This window comes from Mytilus galloprovincialis, chromosome 13 (assembly GCF_965363235.1).
Source record: "Mytilus galloprovincialis chromosome 13, xbMytGall1.hap1.1, whole genome shotgun sequence".
In the NCBI taxonomy this organism is placed as follows: Eukaryota; Metazoa; Mollusca; class Bivalvia; order Mytilida; family Mytilidae; genus Mytilus; species Mytilus galloprovincialis.
In genome coordinates this window covers 43,724,542-43,743,426 of record NC_134850.1, presented here as the reverse complement: position 1 = coordinate 43,743,426, position 18,885 = coordinate 43,724,542, and the positions used below count along the sequence as shown (strand labels likewise).

The 18,885-nt window shown below is 29.9% G+C and overlaps 1 protein-coding gene and 1 long non-coding RNA gene across 2 annotated transcripts; both read right to left on the bottom strand.

The window, feature by feature from the left end:
• Positions 1–322: 322 nt before the first annotated feature.
• Positions 323–17,162, bottom strand: LOC143057699 (uncharacterized). The gene is made up of 4 exons (XM_076231066.1): positions 17,046–17,162; positions 8,969–9,071; positions 8,339–8,431; positions 323–697 (listed from the first exon to the last, which is right to left on the bottom strand). Exons 2-4 carry the CDS (start codon positions 9,057–9,059, stop codon positions 504–506), a joined length of 378 nt encoding a protein of 125 aa, XP_076087181.1. The 5' UTR covers positions 9,060–9,071; positions 17,046–17,162; the 3' UTR covers positions 323–503.
• LOC143057700 (uncharacterized) lies at positions 3,254–5,801 on the bottom strand. Its single transcript, XR_012972797.1, has 2 exons — positions 4,418–5,801; positions 3,254–3,970 (listed from the first exon to the last, which is right to left on the bottom strand). It is a non-coding gene; the product is annotated as an uncharacterized LOC143057700 (long non-coding RNA).
• Positions 17,163–18,885: the final 1,723 nt, after the last annotated feature.

Genomic DNA, 18,885 nt, shown 5'->3' with positions numbered 1-18,885 from the left:
TTGTTATTGGTGAAAAAATAAAAGGTGACACTTCCTTGCAATTTGTCTATACACATTGTGACTTGGGTGAATAGTTGTCTCATTGGCACTTGTACCACATCTTCTTATTCATAATCACAAATTGTATGAATTTTTGTCACTGTTGAAACAATTGCTGCTCTTGCTATTAATAGAAAGCAATAATGTTGTTTGCATGATTTCTTTGCAAGTGACTTTTTTTTTATTTTGTGAACTTTACTGATAGTCAAACTATGGTATTAAAAATCTTTAAATAAACTTACAGTTACAGAATTGTTTCAAATAATTTATGCATTACACTTAGTATGATTATTATGTTTTTTTAATTTTTCATAATTTTCACAAGAGCTGACAGGATAATGGTCTACAATGAAGTTATAGTGGGTCTTACAATAACCAGTCAGTATCTGAAAGCTTTAGATTCATCACCTGCTTTCATACATTCATCTATATACATAAAATAAAAGAACACAATATCATAGTAGTCAAGGCTGTAGTGATTCTGCAACCTCCAGAAACCCTGTCTCTCTGAGAAGCTGTGCTAATTTGCATATTTGAGCGAGTCCATTTTCTTGTTGTCTTCTCCACTTCAGTAAACATGTGTAAAACACTTCTCCTTTTAATGCTCTATCTCTGTCTTCTAAATATTCTAATTTCTGTCTTCCATATATTGTTTCCACTGTAAAAATAAATTAATGATGTTAATATTGGTTTCACTATAAAAGATGGATCACTTTTTAAAAAAAAATACATGTTTACATCTAGATGTGTTTTATTGTTGTGCTTTTGGGATTCTGAACATATCTAATTAGTGCATATACATGTGCAGCACATCTCCATTATATTACCATGGCTCTCAATAAATTGACTAGGTTAATCACTGACTCACATAATATTACTGGCAAAGTTTAACATCAAATAGTAAGTCAACAATATACAATTCTCAAAAAGATAATAACTGCAGAGAAAAGGGAAAAAATGTGTATAATCTATATTACTGGCAGCCATATTTGCTTGAAAGCATCAACAGATACAATTACTATGAATGATTCAGACAAAATTTTATTCAAAAGGTCCCAGTGGTTTCAGAGCATATGGATTTAAAAAAAAGTTAATGGACAACTGATGTCAAGAGATTGTTATCTGGTAAGAGTTCAAATGAAATAATATTCCAATTTAATTAATTCCAAATTTCATTTTAGTTTTCTCAATACATTTAAAACATGGGTCATGCTAAAAGGCAAACAACTATTTCGATTGAAGTGCATTATTTTACAATTAATATGAGGCAAAGGGAGTGTAACTGCATTCATTTACTAAATACACAGTATTCTTAAAGCTATGAAACGTGGAGCTTGATAAAGTAATATCATCACATAGCTTGATAATTGATAGTAAAATATGAAGGCAAAAATGGCTTGAAATGCAAAAGAAGTATAGCAAATATTACTTCAATGGCCTTTTAAATAATTTACATTATTGCAGTATTAAACATATTTTTCTAAATGTTTCGGCCATTGGCCTTCTTCAGTTTCCTTATTTTTCTTCCCATGTCAGCTATGTAGTTGTGAAGAAATGTCAGCCATGTAGTTATAAAGAATCAAAGCGCGAAAGCGCTGTAAAGGCAGTTAATTACAGGTTGTGTGTATTTCTAGTCCAGTTATATCATTATCTTCCATAGAACAGAGGTGGTTTGTAGTATTTAAGATTTAGAGTTCTCTTGTACCTAGTTCACCTATATCTATAGTCTACTGTGTACAGTATATTTTCTGTACCTCGCCATGAAATGCATTTTTAAGACATAAGAACTTTTCCTTTTTAATGTAAATAAAACTATTTTTAATTATTGATTATATACACATATTCAATTACTCCTATCCTATGAAAAATAATTCACAAAGATTGACTAGTCTCCGTTCTGTGTGTATTGCTAGAACATCAAGTAACATAATGGTTAATGTACATAGTAACATGTCAACTCTTTTGAAGACAGAACTTTTTTAAAATTCTCCCTTCAAGCAAAATTATTTTTCAGTATAAACATGATAAAGTTATCTACCTGTATTAATGACCTAGAGACTCTCAAGAGCCTGTGTCGCTCACCTTGGACGGTCTATGTGCATATTAAACAACGGACACATATAAAATGACAAAATTGTGGTTTTGATGATGGGGATGTGTTTGTAGATCTTTCTTTACTGAACATTCTTGGTGCTACAATTATCTCTATCTATAATAAACATGGCCCAGTATTTACAGTTGAAAATATTTTTTAAAAATTAACAAAAAATACAAAAATTTATGAAAATTGTTAAAAATTGACTATAAAGGGCAACAACTCTTTAAGGGGTCAACTTAAAATTTTGGTCATATTGACTTATTTGTAGATCTTACTTTGCAGAACATTATTGCTGTTTACAGTTTATCTCTATCTATAATAATATTTAAGATAATAACCAAACTCTGCAAAATTTCCTTCAAATTACTAATTTGGGGGCAGCAATCCATCAACGGGTTGTCAAATTTGTCTGAAAATTCCTGGGCAGATAGATCTTCACTGAAGAGACAATTTCACCCTATGTCAGATTTGCTCTAAATGCTTTGGTTTCAGAGTTATAAGCCAAAATCTACATTTTACCTGTATGTTCTATTTTTGCCATAGTGGCCATCTCGGTTGGTTGACCGGGTCTAACCACACATTTTTTAAATTAGATACCGCAATGATGATTTTGGCTAAGTTTGGTTAAATTTGGCACAGTAGTTTCAGAGAAGAATTTTTGTAAAAGTTTATGGACGACGAAACCAAGTGATGAGTCAGGTCAGGTGAGCTAAAAAGGAGTTTTTAATCAAGGTAACAATGACATCTGGTGGCCATAAAAGCTGTCTCATTAGCATTTTAACCACTTCCCATATTTGCTTTTAAGACAATAGAAGAAAATTATTCAATGCAAAAACAAAACTTACTTGTATATATGAAATTTTCTTTACAGTATGAGTTTTTCTCATTGTTGGAGATTGTAAAGTAGTACAGTCCTGTAACTGCTAAATACCCATTTCTTATCCCCTTTAGTTTGATAAACTCACAGAATATCATATATTTACATTGTGCCACATCTCCTTATTTTTATATGCATTACAATAACATGAACAATTGTAATTCAAATCTATATATCAAAGCAAAATGAATTTCACTACTTTCATTCATGCATCCTTTGGAAAAATATAAGTTCTAAAATGACACAATATATGTTTATTTATATAAAAATAATATTTAGTTTTCGACTCTTAACAGGTATAAACAAGAATGTGTCCCCAGTACACGAATGCCCCACTCGCACTATCATTTTCCATGTTCAGTGGACCGTGACATTGGGGTAAAAACTCTAATTTGGCATTAAAATTAAAAAGATCATATCATAGGGAACATGTGTACCAAGTTTGAAGTCGATTGGACTTCAACTTCATCAAAAACTACCTTGACTAAAAACTTTAACCTGAAGAGGGACAGACGGACGGACGAACAGACGAACGGACGCACAGACCAGAAAACATAATGCCCCCCTTCTATCGTAGGTGGGGCATAAAATTGCACAGCTGTGTCGTGATTTGTGAAATCTGTGCTGAAAACATAGGCATTTATGGTGTTTGAGTAATTCCATCTGTGAAGCTCAACATTAGCTCGTCAGTTGGTGGTGGACAGTTATAAATCTTTCCTGCAGGATGAATGTAGGCCTACATCTGTTCAGGAAAACCAATTTCACAAATTCAAAACTTTCCTCTAGATTTCTCCTACAATATTCATCCAGTTTAGTTCTTTTGGTTTAACGGGACACCGTCCTGATTTTTAATTTTGTAAACCATTCAGTCTCTTGCTTACAAATGGTGCATGAAAATAGGATGGGAATGCATGGCAGTAGACAAGTCTCTATAAAGACTAAAGTGGGTATGTGCCCTGAAAAAAGTTTTATAACATTTGCTTTTTTGAAACTTGTGAAAGACTTGTGCAACACACATACCTAAATAACTATAACATAGGTGGAGAGCATCATTCATGTCAATGTTTTGTTCCTGTTTACATTGTCATTGATGATCATTGATATTTTTCAAGAAAGCCCGAGGCATAGGTCTATTCTTGTCATTACAACCGAAATTTACATAATTACTGCTAAAATAATTATCAGTTTAATATATCTCTTGTAGAAAAACCATACAATTGTAGTATTAACCAAAAAATGTCAAACAGATGATATTGAATCGTAATCCCAAAAGTTATGACGTCTTGAATTCACTCCCCTTTTTATTCTAAAACGATAATTGCGGTTGCAAACAGACTTTGGTTTACTTGCATGGCGATTATATAAATAACAGTATATATTTCTTAAAGAAACTAAAGTTTTACCATGAATAGTTTCCTGAACGTAGTCGTTTTCAGTAAAATGTGCCTTGCAAACAACAGCTGATTGATATGGGTTCTACACGATTACATCGCACATGACAATCTAAGTTTGAGCCATGGCGTTGATCCAACTTTTCCTTCTTATTAAGTCATTTAGAAATGCAAGTCCTCCTCTTAAATGACACTCAGGTACACACCAACAAGGACTAGGCATCGTTAATTGTGACTGTGATTGTTTTGCAGTGCAAAAAACGGAAGTTAAGGACGGAACTGACTGGTCTCACTAATAAGAGACAAGAAGAATTTTAGAGACAAACAGCGACAATAAGTTTAATTTAGTGACGAAGCGACAATAACTAACAAGGGACAAGCGAATCGTAATTCTCTCACGAGGCTATTCTCATTTGATGTGATAGGGTGAAGCTACACCTATCAAATATGTCCCTATGAAAAAGAAGAATTTCACTGTTAGAAAGGAAATGATATTGCATGGTTTTGATTCAATAAATTCTTTAAAAGGAAATTGAATTTTTTTTGTTTTGATGGCCAATTTTGAGCGTGTGCATAAAATATATTTTTTTTTATATCTAATAAAAACTAATCCCTTTCTTCTTAATAAAAACATATTTTTATCTATCAATGTACAGTAATATGAAAAATGTTTTATAACCGCCCCTATAATAAAAAATAATGCATGTTTTTTTTAATATCTATGGGGAATCAGTTGTTGCAATGACATTTTTTTTATTTATGTAAAGTCGCTATATAGTCTTCTTGACGCTTCTTCTCGCTAAATTAATTATATTGTCGCTTCTTATCGCTATTTTAATTTTATTGTCGCTTCTTATCACTTTTTGACGCTTCTTGTCTTTAATTAGTGGAACCCTATTCAGGAACGATAATTTCATATTTTACATAACTGAGACCGAAATAACTATAACGTCATACGGCTTCACGTACAGAAATACTTTAAATTGTATATTATGCAATATAATTCACGGTCAGTCGACTTTTAATTATAATATCATGTTATATCAACGAGTGAAATGATTTTAAAATATCTTTAGATCGCAAATAGTACTCGAAATTGAACGGACCTCTTTCCACACGGAATTCGAATAATGATAGTTTGTAATCAGATTGACTGCTTATAATGCAAAAGACACATTAATAAACAGATTTTTAAAACGAACAATACACACTGATCGTTTCTTTGTTTCCCAATGTAAATGAAAGGAACAAAAACCAATACATACCACAAAAAGTAGAGGAGAAATTTAAACATTTCCGGATCTATTTCTTGCAAAATGACCCCCAGCAAAAATTTGCGTAAGGAAAGATGAACCTCATGACTTGAAAGTCAGGCCTTAAAGCACTGCCTTTAAAAATAAAGAAACTGAAGAAGGCCAATGGCCAAAACGTCTTAAAAAATTGGTTAAATACTACAATAATGTAAGGTATGTTCCCTATTGGAATTTTTAAAACAAGTAAATAATTCAAGTCAGTACTTCACCAAGTGAACATAATTTGGAAACTTTTGCATTAAGAATATATATAAAGAACTGTTTTCTCACTGGCTACAAGCATAGGAGATCCATTTTAATAAAACGTTATATTCATCATGGCAAAAATTAAGAGAGGTTAATATAAGATTTTGAACAGTGTCCATGTACCCAAATATAGATTTCAAGGCAACAAGTTACATCAATGATGTAAGTTAATGATGTCAAGTAAATTCCTGTTTTTTGTCTATTTTTCTTCTTGTTTTTTGGTGTATTTTTTTCTTTTCTTCTTGTATTTGATATATTTAATTTGTTTTTAGTAAACTTTTTTGAACATTTTTAATTTAAGATCATGAGATATTTAGTATAAAACAGGCAGCAGTTTTAACAGTTTCTTAAGAAAATACTTGAAAATTAAAGACGAAAAAAATTCATATAATAAAACAATTGTTGATTTTTTATTTCAGTTGATACGATGAATATCAACACCAGAGGCAGACTTGGGGTAATTGTAATTGTAATCATTAATCAGCTGTAATTGATTACAATTTTTCAAGTAATCAGTGTCATCATTAATCAGCCAAAAATCTGATTACATGTAATTTAATTTAATCAATTACTTTTCAAAATACCCTGTAATCATGATTACTTTTTGATTACATTCTGATTACAATAAAAAAAATCTAAAATTGTGTTTTTAGTCATTAAATGAACCTCTTTGTTATTCATATTTGATAAATTTTTAACATACTAAAATGGTTTGGTTACTTTACGCATGTCTACTTCAGTAAAAAATAAACTGTTACAGTATTGAAAAGTCATCATTAGCCTAAGCAGAGACATATAGTACAATTATATACCTTTTATCTTAGTAAAAGATATTGTATACATGTATATTCATCGTTTTATAATGATCTTCATATTAATATTCGATAATAACTGTTATATATTCAAGTAATACATTTCTTTAACCCTGAATTATAATCTTTTGTTAATTTTTGTGATTTTTGTCAACTTTGAATTGACAGGTATGAGACTTATTAAGGTTTGTTTTTATTGCAATTACCAACTGAGTATAGCTGTAGGGAAATATATATGATAAAAGGTAAATCAGACATGAAAATTTATCTAATTAGCACAAACTAAATTAAAAGTTGGACAAATATGTTGTTTAAAATTTTAAAAAATGTATTTGGACTGGACATGTAAATTGCAATGATTTTTAGTACTTACTGTACATATTGTTTACAATTTGATTAAACATTTCTATTAAAATTTAACATAGTTTTAACTGGTAACTGTATTTCATCCATATTTAAACTTCCATAAACTGCAACTTGGAATACATATGAAAGAGGTCAGAAGACAAATAAAAAAAAACTCTTGATTATGATATATCTTTATTAAATTTAATTCAAAATAATTCAGAGATCATTGGTGATAAAGTGTAATGTATATATATGTAGTGAAATTTGGTGTTTATTTAAATAGATGAAGTTTAATTTGAAGTTATTATTTTATAATTGAACCAAATAAAATACTTTCTCAGAAATGCTATAGTTATATTGAACTTTTATTCATTCACATCATTCAAAATGTTTTGTTTTTAAATTCATTGTAATCAGATGTAATCATGATTACTTTGCTAATGTAATCATTAATTTAATCAGATACTTTCAGAAATGATGTAATCATTAATTTAATTTAATCGTACAAATGACAAAGTAATTGTTATTTAATCAATTACATTGAAAGTAATCGGACCCATCTCTGACCAGAGGTTTGATCAACCTTATCAAAAGTCAATAATTGTATAATGTCCCCTAAATACTTAAATTCAGCTTGAAAAAAGCTTGTACACATATTACGACCTGATATTGTATTCTCTAATTTTTAGTTTCATAGGGGACCGGTAAAATTAAAATAAATTTTACAAACTCCATCCAGATTCTCTTTTATGACTCTTGTGTAATGGTAGCACCTCTTAAGGGTTCTGATTTAAATTTAAAAAAAAATATAAATTCTACCAAAATATATTTAATGAATGGCTATTATTTATTTTGAATTTATTGATCCATAAAATTAATTTTTGACTCTTCACATTGAATAATCCGCGAAGCCGATTATGTAAAATGTGAAGAGTCAAGAATTAATTTTATGGGTCAATAAATTCAAAATAAATTATTGCCATTCATTATAAATAAATTTCTATTAAAACTAAGGCTAAAAGAACTTTTTATAGAATTTACATTAACAATAACAACGTACACACATGTTGGCGTATGAATACACGACGTCAGAGTGGGCGTGTCGCCATAAAAATTGACAACATTGAAAATAAAACTAATATTTTTAACCAATCAGAAGACAGTAAATACACCAAATTTATTTATTTTCAAATGAATGGTGATGTATGACTTACTCTGTTGTCTTATTCTCCATTGGTTTTTAGGTTGTTCTGCTATTTTTTCAGATACATAGGCTAATTCCCAATTCTGTACCTGTCTTGTAGATTCTGAAGAATAAAATTTAAATTTTGATGGGAGAATTCATCAGTTGTTTCCCATGATGAAACTATCAACTATCTTATCTAAATGTACATGTGTACATGTATTTATAAGAGGAACATTCTGTGGATTCCTGATAACCTCTGGATACTCATTATCATGATCATGAACTATCAAGCATTGTTTGGTTACTGCAAAATAAGAATTTACAAAATATCTTCTTTGAATTATATTAAATAAATAGATTTTATGCTTAGGATTAGTAAATAAAAAAAAACATTAATAGTATGAATTCAGAGATCTGGAAAAAAACCAATACTGGATTTTAATGGCTTTATCTGAGAGACCCAGAGTCAAACTTTGAAAGCAAAGGATTGTTTAAATATTTTAGGAGTTTTATGAACAAATAGGGGCATAAAAGGAAAAGCTAAATCAATATAATATTTGTCTACGGTCAATATTGTGTGAGGGAGTTGAGCCTCAGTTTCACAATCATTCTAAATTCATCAATAAATAATTGCTTGTTTAATCATGTATATCCTTACCCCAAACAACAATATTAGGTACTTGGATATCTTGTGGTCTGAAGGAATCTGCAGATCTCCCATCTCCCAATGTGGTTGTCTCTTTTACCATTTTTATTTCTTACTGAAATTATACAAAATACAATAAATCACTTTTTGCCAAAATTTTACCTACAAAACAACAAGTTGGTTTATTTATTTTGGCTGTTTCATTTGATAGAAAGAAATGAACTAACTTAAACTAAAGTGAATCATCATACCAGAAGAAAAGAAGAAAAGACTGCAGAACTTGTGTAAAACTAATTGAGACGACTAAATTGTACAACATTGAAAAATCAGTTGTTTCTCAAAAATAATGTAACAAACCAATCACATTCAGTAATTTGAAGATATTCAAATCATAAAGAAGTAATAGGTTAGGTTGAATTAAGTAATCTAATAATGTATGCATGTTTTGAGCAGTTTTCCAATTTTGTCTTCTTTTGTTATCTTTTTCTAAAAACATACAAAATGACACGTTAATAAATTTTTACAATGTCCACCTTTCAAATTATTACATGTGATATCACTGAAAGAGGAGTAACTCCAAAGCAAATGTAATATCTATATTCATTCATAAATTGTCAAGTAATTTTTGTTACAATTGACAGTGCTTATACATGATCTGAATTAATTGTACTGCATTTAATAAAAAGAGTCAGAAAAAACTATTGAGTTTATGGCAAAACAATAAATATCTATAATCAAAATAGTCACAGATGAAAAGAAAAGTAAGACCTTTAACTTTAAGAATAGCTTTTTAATTATGAATATAAAAACTATGTAAATTAATTTCGATCTATAGTGCCTAACAAGATTTTGTGAGGTAGACGAAATTGACCTCAAAACGATCGTATTGACTTTATGGGTCAATAGGTAGATCGGACATATTTTGACTTTATTTAATGGCTTCTTTAGTTTGGGATTAATTGTAATTAGTATGTTCCTATGAGACTGAAAAATGATATTTTTTGTAAGATAAATAATATTTTTACCTGGCGTAGCCGTGCGTAAAATGTATTTTGGCATTTCTCTTCGAAAAATGACTTTTTGATTGGAATAAAACTTCTTATTTGTAAACTTTTTCTGTTTTTCTCCACAATTGCCTATTAAAAAAATAATCTATCTACTATGTATTTGGAGAAAAATTGTGAAAATAGGAGAATTGGCAATTCTTACCTTCCGTACCTATACTTTCATTGATAAAACATAACATGAACTCATCCAATGTCCAGTTTGAAGGTCATTTTAGTTACTGTCACATTCATGCACGTTCTGATTTAATCAATAGTCATGTATGAAAAGCATAAACAGTTTGAAGGTAAACTGTAATAATTTAATCCAATCAAATTGCATAATTTTCAATAACAATGACCTGTCCACATCAAAATAAGTAATATAGGGGTAAACTGGGTAGGGAGAAAATGTAAGATATTCAAAGTTAATTTTTTTGCAATAACGAATAAAAATTTGTGAACTAAATGTATTGCTATCATTTCATAAACATGTCGTTCTGTGTTGTTACAGTTTTCGGAACTTTCATGTATGTATTTAAGGCAAAACAAAGTTTGGGCTTCAAAAGTCCACATAATTATTGACTTTATACAGAAAATTCATCCTTTTAAAACATAAAATGTTTCACAAACAATACGCGACTACAAAGTAAAATCATTTCTCAAAACACTGCAAAAAAATTCATTTCGATTGGTATAGTGGTATTGTTATAACGTGTGTTGAAATGAACAGTGGTATAGCAAACATCGAATTCCCTCACAAAATCTTGTTAGGAACTATAATACTATTTTTAATGATCTTTTCTTGACTTGAAATTATTTTATGACTACAGGTCTTATGAAAACCCTGGTAATACTTTAAATTATTTAAAGAGATTGATGTTGCATATTAAGAGGATTATGAAGGAGGTGGAGCATTATTTCGTAAAAAACTTATATTCATCATTATTCTGATCTCTGACTTGTTTAATGCACACAAATAATCCAAATTTTAAAAACAGGTGTTTTCTCTCTTAACATGTTCAATGATGTTGAAAACCACACAAAATAAGAGCCTTATAACAAATGAGATTGTGAGACAATAACATACTTTTTTTGTTCAAACTCTGTTATAGATTTGAATAAGATTGGGGAATGCTGAATTTTCTTTAAATTGAACATAAGAAAACACACCCATGGGGACATGAAGACATATAACTTTATGAAATCCTCAATTTGTAGATCTAACTTTACTGAACAATCTTACTGCTTGCCTCTTTCTAAAATGAACTTGGCCCAGTAGTCACAGTTGAAAATATTATTGCTGTTTACAGTTTATTTCTATCTATTATAATAATCAAGATAATCACCAAAAGCTGCCAAATTTTCTTAAAATTACCAATTCAGGGGCAGCAACCCAACAACTGGTTGCCTGAATGGTCTGTAAATTTCAGGGCAGATAGATTTTTGATCTAATGAACATTTACATGATTTAATTCCATGTCAAATTTGCTCTAAATGCTTTGGTTTCAGAGATATGAGCCAAAAACTGCATTTTACCCTATGTACTATTTTTGGCTATGTCTGCCATCTTGGTTCGCAGGCAAGGTCATCAGACACAATTTTTAAAACTAGATACCCTAATGATGATTGTGGACAAGTTTGGTTAAATTTGTTTTAGTATTTCATTTTGTAGTTTCAGAGGAGAAGATTTTTGTAAAAGATTACAAAAATTTACGAAAAAATTGTTAAAAATTGACTGTCAAGGGAAATAACTGATCATTTTGGTCATGTTGACATCTTACTTTGCTGAAAATTATTGCTGTTTACAAAAAAATATACATATTATCTCTTTCTATAATCATGATAATAATATTCAAGATACATGTAATAACCTGTATTATAACCAAAAACAGCAAAATTTCCTTAAAATTACAAATTCAGGGGCAGCAACCTAACAACGGGTTCAATTCATCTGAACATTTCAGGGCAGATCTATAGATGTTGACCTGATTAACAATTTCACCCAATCTCAGATTTGCTCTAAATGCTTTGGTTTCAGAGATATAAGCCAAAATCTACATTTTACCCCTACATGTATGTTCTATTTTTAGCCATGGTGGCCATCTTGGTTGTTTGGCGGTCATTGTACACATTTTTTTCAACTAGATACCCCAATGATGATTGTGGCCAAGTTTGGTTAAATTTGGCCCAGCAGTTTCAGAGGAGAAGATTTTTGTTAAAGTTAATGACGGCAGACAGCGGACGACAGATGATGGACGCCAAGTAGTGAGAAAATTAAAGCTCACTTGGCCCTTAAACTTTGAACTCCTCAACCCCAATTACATTTTGTAGGCAATCACAGGACCCTCTATTTTTGGCCTTGGTGAGTTCAAGAGTGTGAAGACGAAATGCCAAATGCTGTCTAATTTATTCTTTAAGTTATTATGACAGAATAGAGCATGGCAATAAAATAAAATTTAGATTATTTTTTTAAAATTGCTATAAAAGTATGTTACATTTTGGCTCAGTCATGTCAGTCAGTACAACCATTTATTGTCTTGATGTGTCTTTTGATTCACTGTATTGAAAATGACAAGGATTTGTATAGTAAGACATATATATTTTTTATTTAAGTCCAGTACTAGTGTACTCGCCTACGAGAGAATTTAATTATAAGTGTCACTTGAAATCTACCCATTACACTGTGTATAACTTGAATATCAAAGGATAAATGTTAAAGGTCATTTATATTTGATTTGTTTAAGCAAGGAAATATAACTTCAAATGTCCTTGGTTTAAGAATGTGTTTAACATGTTTAATCTAACTACAATGAACTATAACATGTATACATTGTATACACAAGTTCCGGGAAGTTTTACACTCATACCTAGCAGTCTACTCCCGTATTGACTATTCGGAAAAAGAAAAAAAATACTTGATTTGTTCAACAGGTCAGGAATAACCACCAATTGGTGGATTATACCTCAGTTGACGTATAGTCCACCAATTGAGGTATATTGGTATAGACCAATTGATGTACAAAAAATGTATAATGCAAGTTTTTCTTAAATTAAATGCTAGTATGAGATAGGAGCATGATTTTGCAACTTGCAACATATTTCATGACCCTTATTGAGTCCTCCGAAAGTTTCAGTTTTGTCAAAGCCTGCTGCATCTCTTGAGAATGCGCGTTTTGTTTTTTTGTTTTTTTTTTTTTCTCTTTATGAGCACTCAGACTGAAGGGTTTGGAAGACAATTCTAAAAATCACAATATGACTTAACTTTTAATTTATACAGTAATATAATTAGTATATAATATTAATACTTAATAGTTGTTAAAGAGTGATGAACATATATGCATAGAAAGAAGCTGGGTTTGGGCTTTACTTATTAACGGATGTCTAGTGAGTTAATAATAGATATATTTAACCAATAATTAGAAAACAATTTATTCAAAAATATAATATTGGGCCTCAACCTTCCTTCTCATGTTGGTGGAAGAGGTATATGTGGCCAAAATTTTGTCATCATTGTGCTCCGAACATTAAAAGTATTTTATTGAAAAAGAAAATATATAACATATACACACAAATTATAATAATAAGTATCATATATAATACTAAGTAATATTGTTTTTATTTAAGTATATATCTCTATTTCTATGAAATGTGGTGTTAAGAGTATGAATTAAACCACCTGAACTGATAACACAACTAATTTGATAAATTGAATAAACATATGCATACATTGAAGGGAATAATTCCTGTGGTATATTAAATAACAAACAGTTTAATTCATTTAAAACAAAAGTTTCATCATTTATTTCTATTCTAATGAAGTCATTTATATATTTTCAGAATAGTCTTAATTTTTTACAATGTAGTGCTCAGTAAATGATTTAGGGTTTCATTTTCCGAGTTACAGAAATAACATATGGGTAAAACGTTACTATAATTTCGTCTTTTTTGATTATCTTTAGTAGGAAGAGCATTATGCACAACTCTGTAAATAAAATCTTGCTGGTAATTGCTTTTGATATTCCTAATATTACTCCATATATCTGTAAAATCGACATAGCTAAACTTTATTTCAATTTTATGTTTATGATTATCAATTTCGAGAATTTTCTTATAAATATTTTTGGGGTTGATACTTTGTAAATCAATTTTATTCTTATGATTTATTAAGAGAGCTTTTCATTTTGTATAAACTCTTGGTAAGATCATAGTATGTTGGTATTTATTATTTCCTAATTCTGAATTAAACTCCCTTAATGTATAACCTAAGTAATATATCATAAAACATGTGCAAACAGATGTATTTCCTTGTAAAAAAAAAGTAGCTCTTTGGATAAAGCATGGCATCTATTTTCAGATTTATGTATGGTATTTGTTGTCCACCTCTATTATACATTTGTGATAGAGACTTTCTATTTATATATTCCGAGTTATTCCTACCCCAAAAGAAAGTGTAAATATATCTATTTATTGGTGTGAGATATTCAGGTAAAGGGGACACAACTCTAGCAACAAATAAGATTTTGCTAATGATATAGGTATTTATAACAATAAGTTTATGTTTAAAATTTAGCTTTCTATTTTCCCATTTTTCTACTGTATTTTTTATACTATGGATAATTGGTAGCCAACTTTTACTTTGACTCTCCTTACCAAACCAAATGCCCAGTGTTTTTACGCTCTCCTTTGTTAAAAGTTTTAAACAAGTGTCTTCTTCTGGGGCATTACAAATATTTAATATTTCCGTTTTGTTTTTATTTATTTTTGCTCCTGATGCTTTACCAAATTTTTTGAATTCATTCATAAATAAGTAATAATCTTTAATATCTGTTGTTATTGTTGTACAGTCATCAGCATGTTGGAAAAGTTTTATTGGATCTTTTAAATTTGGAATGTTAATGCCTTTTATGTTTTTATTTTTTCTTATTGAACTTGCCAGTGTTTCAATAGCTAAGGCATATAAATTCATAGAGAGCGGACAGCCTTGTCTAACTGATCTTGTAATTAAAATTTCTTCTGTTAACTGACCATTGACTTGAATTTTACTTTTTTATATCTTTATACAGTATCTTAATCCATCTTATGAATTCTACTGGTAGGTTCATTTTCTTTAAAACTTTAATAAGAAATTCATGTTTAATCTTGTCAAATGCTTTTTCTTGGTCAAAATTTATTAAGAAACCTTTTATATCGTTTAAATTCATATGGTCGAAAATGTCTGAAATCGAGATAATATTATCAAAAATATTTTTTTCTTTGCCTGCTCCTGTTTGTTTTATATCAACTAATTTATTTATTACTTTAGATAATCTTTTAGCTAAAGTTTTTGTGATTAATTTATAATCAAAGCATAATAAGCTTATAGGTCTCCATTGTTTTAGGTCTTTTTTATCCCCTTTATTTTTACAATTTAATGTGATTATACCCATTTTCATTGTTTCGGTTAATTCCCCTTTTAAGTATATATTATTGACAATTTCAACAACTTCATCCCCAATTATATTCCAAAATTTTAGATAAAACTCTTTACCTAGGCCATCTATACCTGGTGATTTATTGTTTTCGAAATCTTTAATATCATTTAGACATTCTTCTTTGCTTATGAATTGGTTTAAAGCTGACCAATCTTCATCTTTTAATTCATTTAATTCTATTTTCCCTAGATATTCATCAACCTCTTGATCATTATAGCCATCGGAAGTATATAGCTCAGAATAGAAATCTAGAATTATTTGTATTATTGAATTTTTATCGCAAGTAGCTTTATTGTTTTTATCAAATAATGATTTTATTTCCTTCTTTGTGCCTCTTTTTTCTTCTGCTATTTTAAAGATTTTGATATTCTTAATATCTTCTTTACAAAAACACTCACGTGATCTGATTAATGTTCCTATTTTCTCTTTTGTTTCAATTGCTATTATTTCGTCCTTAATTGTATTTATTATAGAGCAGTTTTGAGAGGGTTTTGCTTCTTCAACTAATAGTGAGTCATATAACTTATTCAACTTCGATTTACTAATTTTTGCTTGGACCCTTGAGAAATTAATTGTTGTTTCTTTTATTTGTTTTTTTTAAGAGGTCCCAACCTTTAAGAGGGTCATATTTCAGTTTATCTTCTTTCCATTGTTTGATAATATTTGATATTAATACGGTATAATTTTCATTTTCAAGTAGGCTATTATTCATTTTCCAAAAACCACGACCCCATTTTTTCCGTTTATATTGTATGTTAATCTGAACAATTTTATGATCTGACTTTTTATATGGAATATGTTTAATTTCTCTAATTTTATTAATAAATTCATTATCTGCATAAAACCTGTCAATTCTAGTACGTGAACCGGAGATGTTGTAGCATATAAAATTTTCCTTGTCTTTATACATTTCTCGAAAAACATCTTTAATTCTTAAAGTATCTTTGATACTTTTGAATTTATCAAGTATATATTTATTAAGTCTACAATTCATGTTGTTTGAATCTATTTTGTTTTCTATGAATGCATGTGTACAACAATTCTTTTGCTGAAACATTTGTACTATTGACCATAATTGACTTTTAATAATGAAAGTTCAGTATTAACAAAGAGCTCCATTCACCTGTGGAGTTGTACTCATGATCACATGACTGCAGACAGTATTGATGTCCATTGACAGGTGATTAGTGGTAAATTTGCCAATCAAAAATTGACAAAATAACAATAGAAGAAACTTCAAATACAATTATTGATTAAATGAAATATGTTATGTCACTATACTAAACTAGGAATGTTTGACAAGTTTTCATACCATAATATGGTTTTAAGAAAACAATGCTCCATTTTGATGAAATAATTTGTTTTGAAAAACAAAGAATTATACACCAATTGGTCTATACCATGATATGTCAATTGGTGACCAATTGGTGGTTATTCCTGGCATGTTTAAAACTGAAAATACAACTCATTTGTAGGCTACACCACAGGCAAAGAAAAACCAAACACAAAACACAATTTTCAAAAGAAGTCTCCTTATCAAAGCTAAATATTCATGCTTTTTTTCTTTCTTACCTGTTTATCGTTTGTAAAATATCAATATTTTTAACATTACTGCTTTCTGATTTCGTTTTTATTATGGGTTTTTCCCTTTTCCCAAAATAATCTGAGTTATCTCCCTTTGAAATAAAGTAAAACAAGCACAAATACCGAAATATTTCTAAATAAATTCCGGAATATACTGTACAGTATGAAATGATATGATCAATTTTGGAAATTCGGCGTGATCATGAATCACATTTATTTGTAACAACTTATAAATAATCCAATCTTAGAGTCAGTCAAACAATTTATTGAAATTTGTTCATAGGTGGTGTAAAATATTTGTTAATTATGTTACAAAGTTTAAACAGACTGATTAATTTCCCGGCGACTTTTAAGACTAAGGAGTTGTACAGTAAGACTATAAACTGGCAGCAGTCCTTTTGCGCCAATTACTGTTTTTCAGGAGTATCATTGGCGCCAGATTTTGTTTTCTAAATGTATCAATTGCGCCAAAATTCGGAACTCATTTGCGTCAATTTACCCGGTGTACACATATCTATCATAAATATTAATAATTAATATGTATTCTTATTTTTGGCTTAAAAAGTATCATATGTTCGGAGATATTTCACCATGAAGATGAGCATCTGGAGAGAAATGGCCTGAATTGCATTAGACAGTCCATGTACAGAGAGAGAAGAAAACTTATTGTTTTGCTGAACACAGTGCTTTGACTGTTCCCGCAATCCGTATGGGCTGAAACTCTGTCTACCACAAGACGTACCAGTAATGGAGCAGAAGCATTCTACAGGAATTATTATGAACTGTTTTATGCATTTCATCCTTCAATGTTTTTTTTTTTTTTTTTTTTTTTAGTTTAAACATATTTATTTATTATAGTGGATTAATCCCTTTCCACTTTGCGGGTGCGAGTGCTGCCTTGTAGCGGCATTAGCCTGCTCTTTTTCGAAATCTACAAGGGTGTCTTTAACGTGCAAGATATATGACTCTCTCTTAACACGGGTCAGTCACTTATCGTGCCCATCCAACAGATTATCGTCGTTTCCTCAAGACCATAGTCGCAAATGGTGTCAAGGGAGAGCCGAAAATTCAGTCCCTGAAATTTTCCTCCCGAACGGGAATCGAACCAGGAACCTTTGTGTTAGAAGTCCGATGCACTAACCACGACACCACGGCTTTTTTTTTTTTTTTTTGGACAATAAAGTGAAGTTATAAGCTACTACATACATTAAACTTGGATGTACCCATGCTGCATGATGCAGCAACATTCAGTCCCTTGTAAACTGCCGGTTCCAAGTCCGAATAAAGGAGGAGAGAAGTCAAATTTCTTCTTATTGGCGCAATCGTATGTTTTATTTTTAGCGCAAATGATATCATGTAATTTTAAAACAGGTGGCGCATTGGAGAAAAAAAGTTGTGGCGCAAAAGGACGTATTTTTGACACATTATTATTTACTGTTGCATTGCATTTAATAGAAAAAGAGTACTTTGTGGCAAATAAACCAAGATTATTATAGAAAATCCACAGCCTTTCATAAAGAGATTTTTTGTTATAAAAATTGAAACATAGATTACTCACTTGCTTTTCTATGATGTGCTAGTGTTTATTTTTTACAAAAAGTTCTAACCAACCTGTAAATTCCAAAATACCTCGTGCAGAGTAACTAAAGTCGAGCGCACCCTAAAAGGTGTACTTGATTTGGTCCATATTTTTATTTGTTCTAACCAATAACTACATTAATAAACTTGTTTTAAGGAAATCAACGCTAGCACTGCATGCATTAATCCTATATCTATCAGTCATCAAATTGCCAAATATGATAGAACAAGGATGAAGACTGTGGATTTT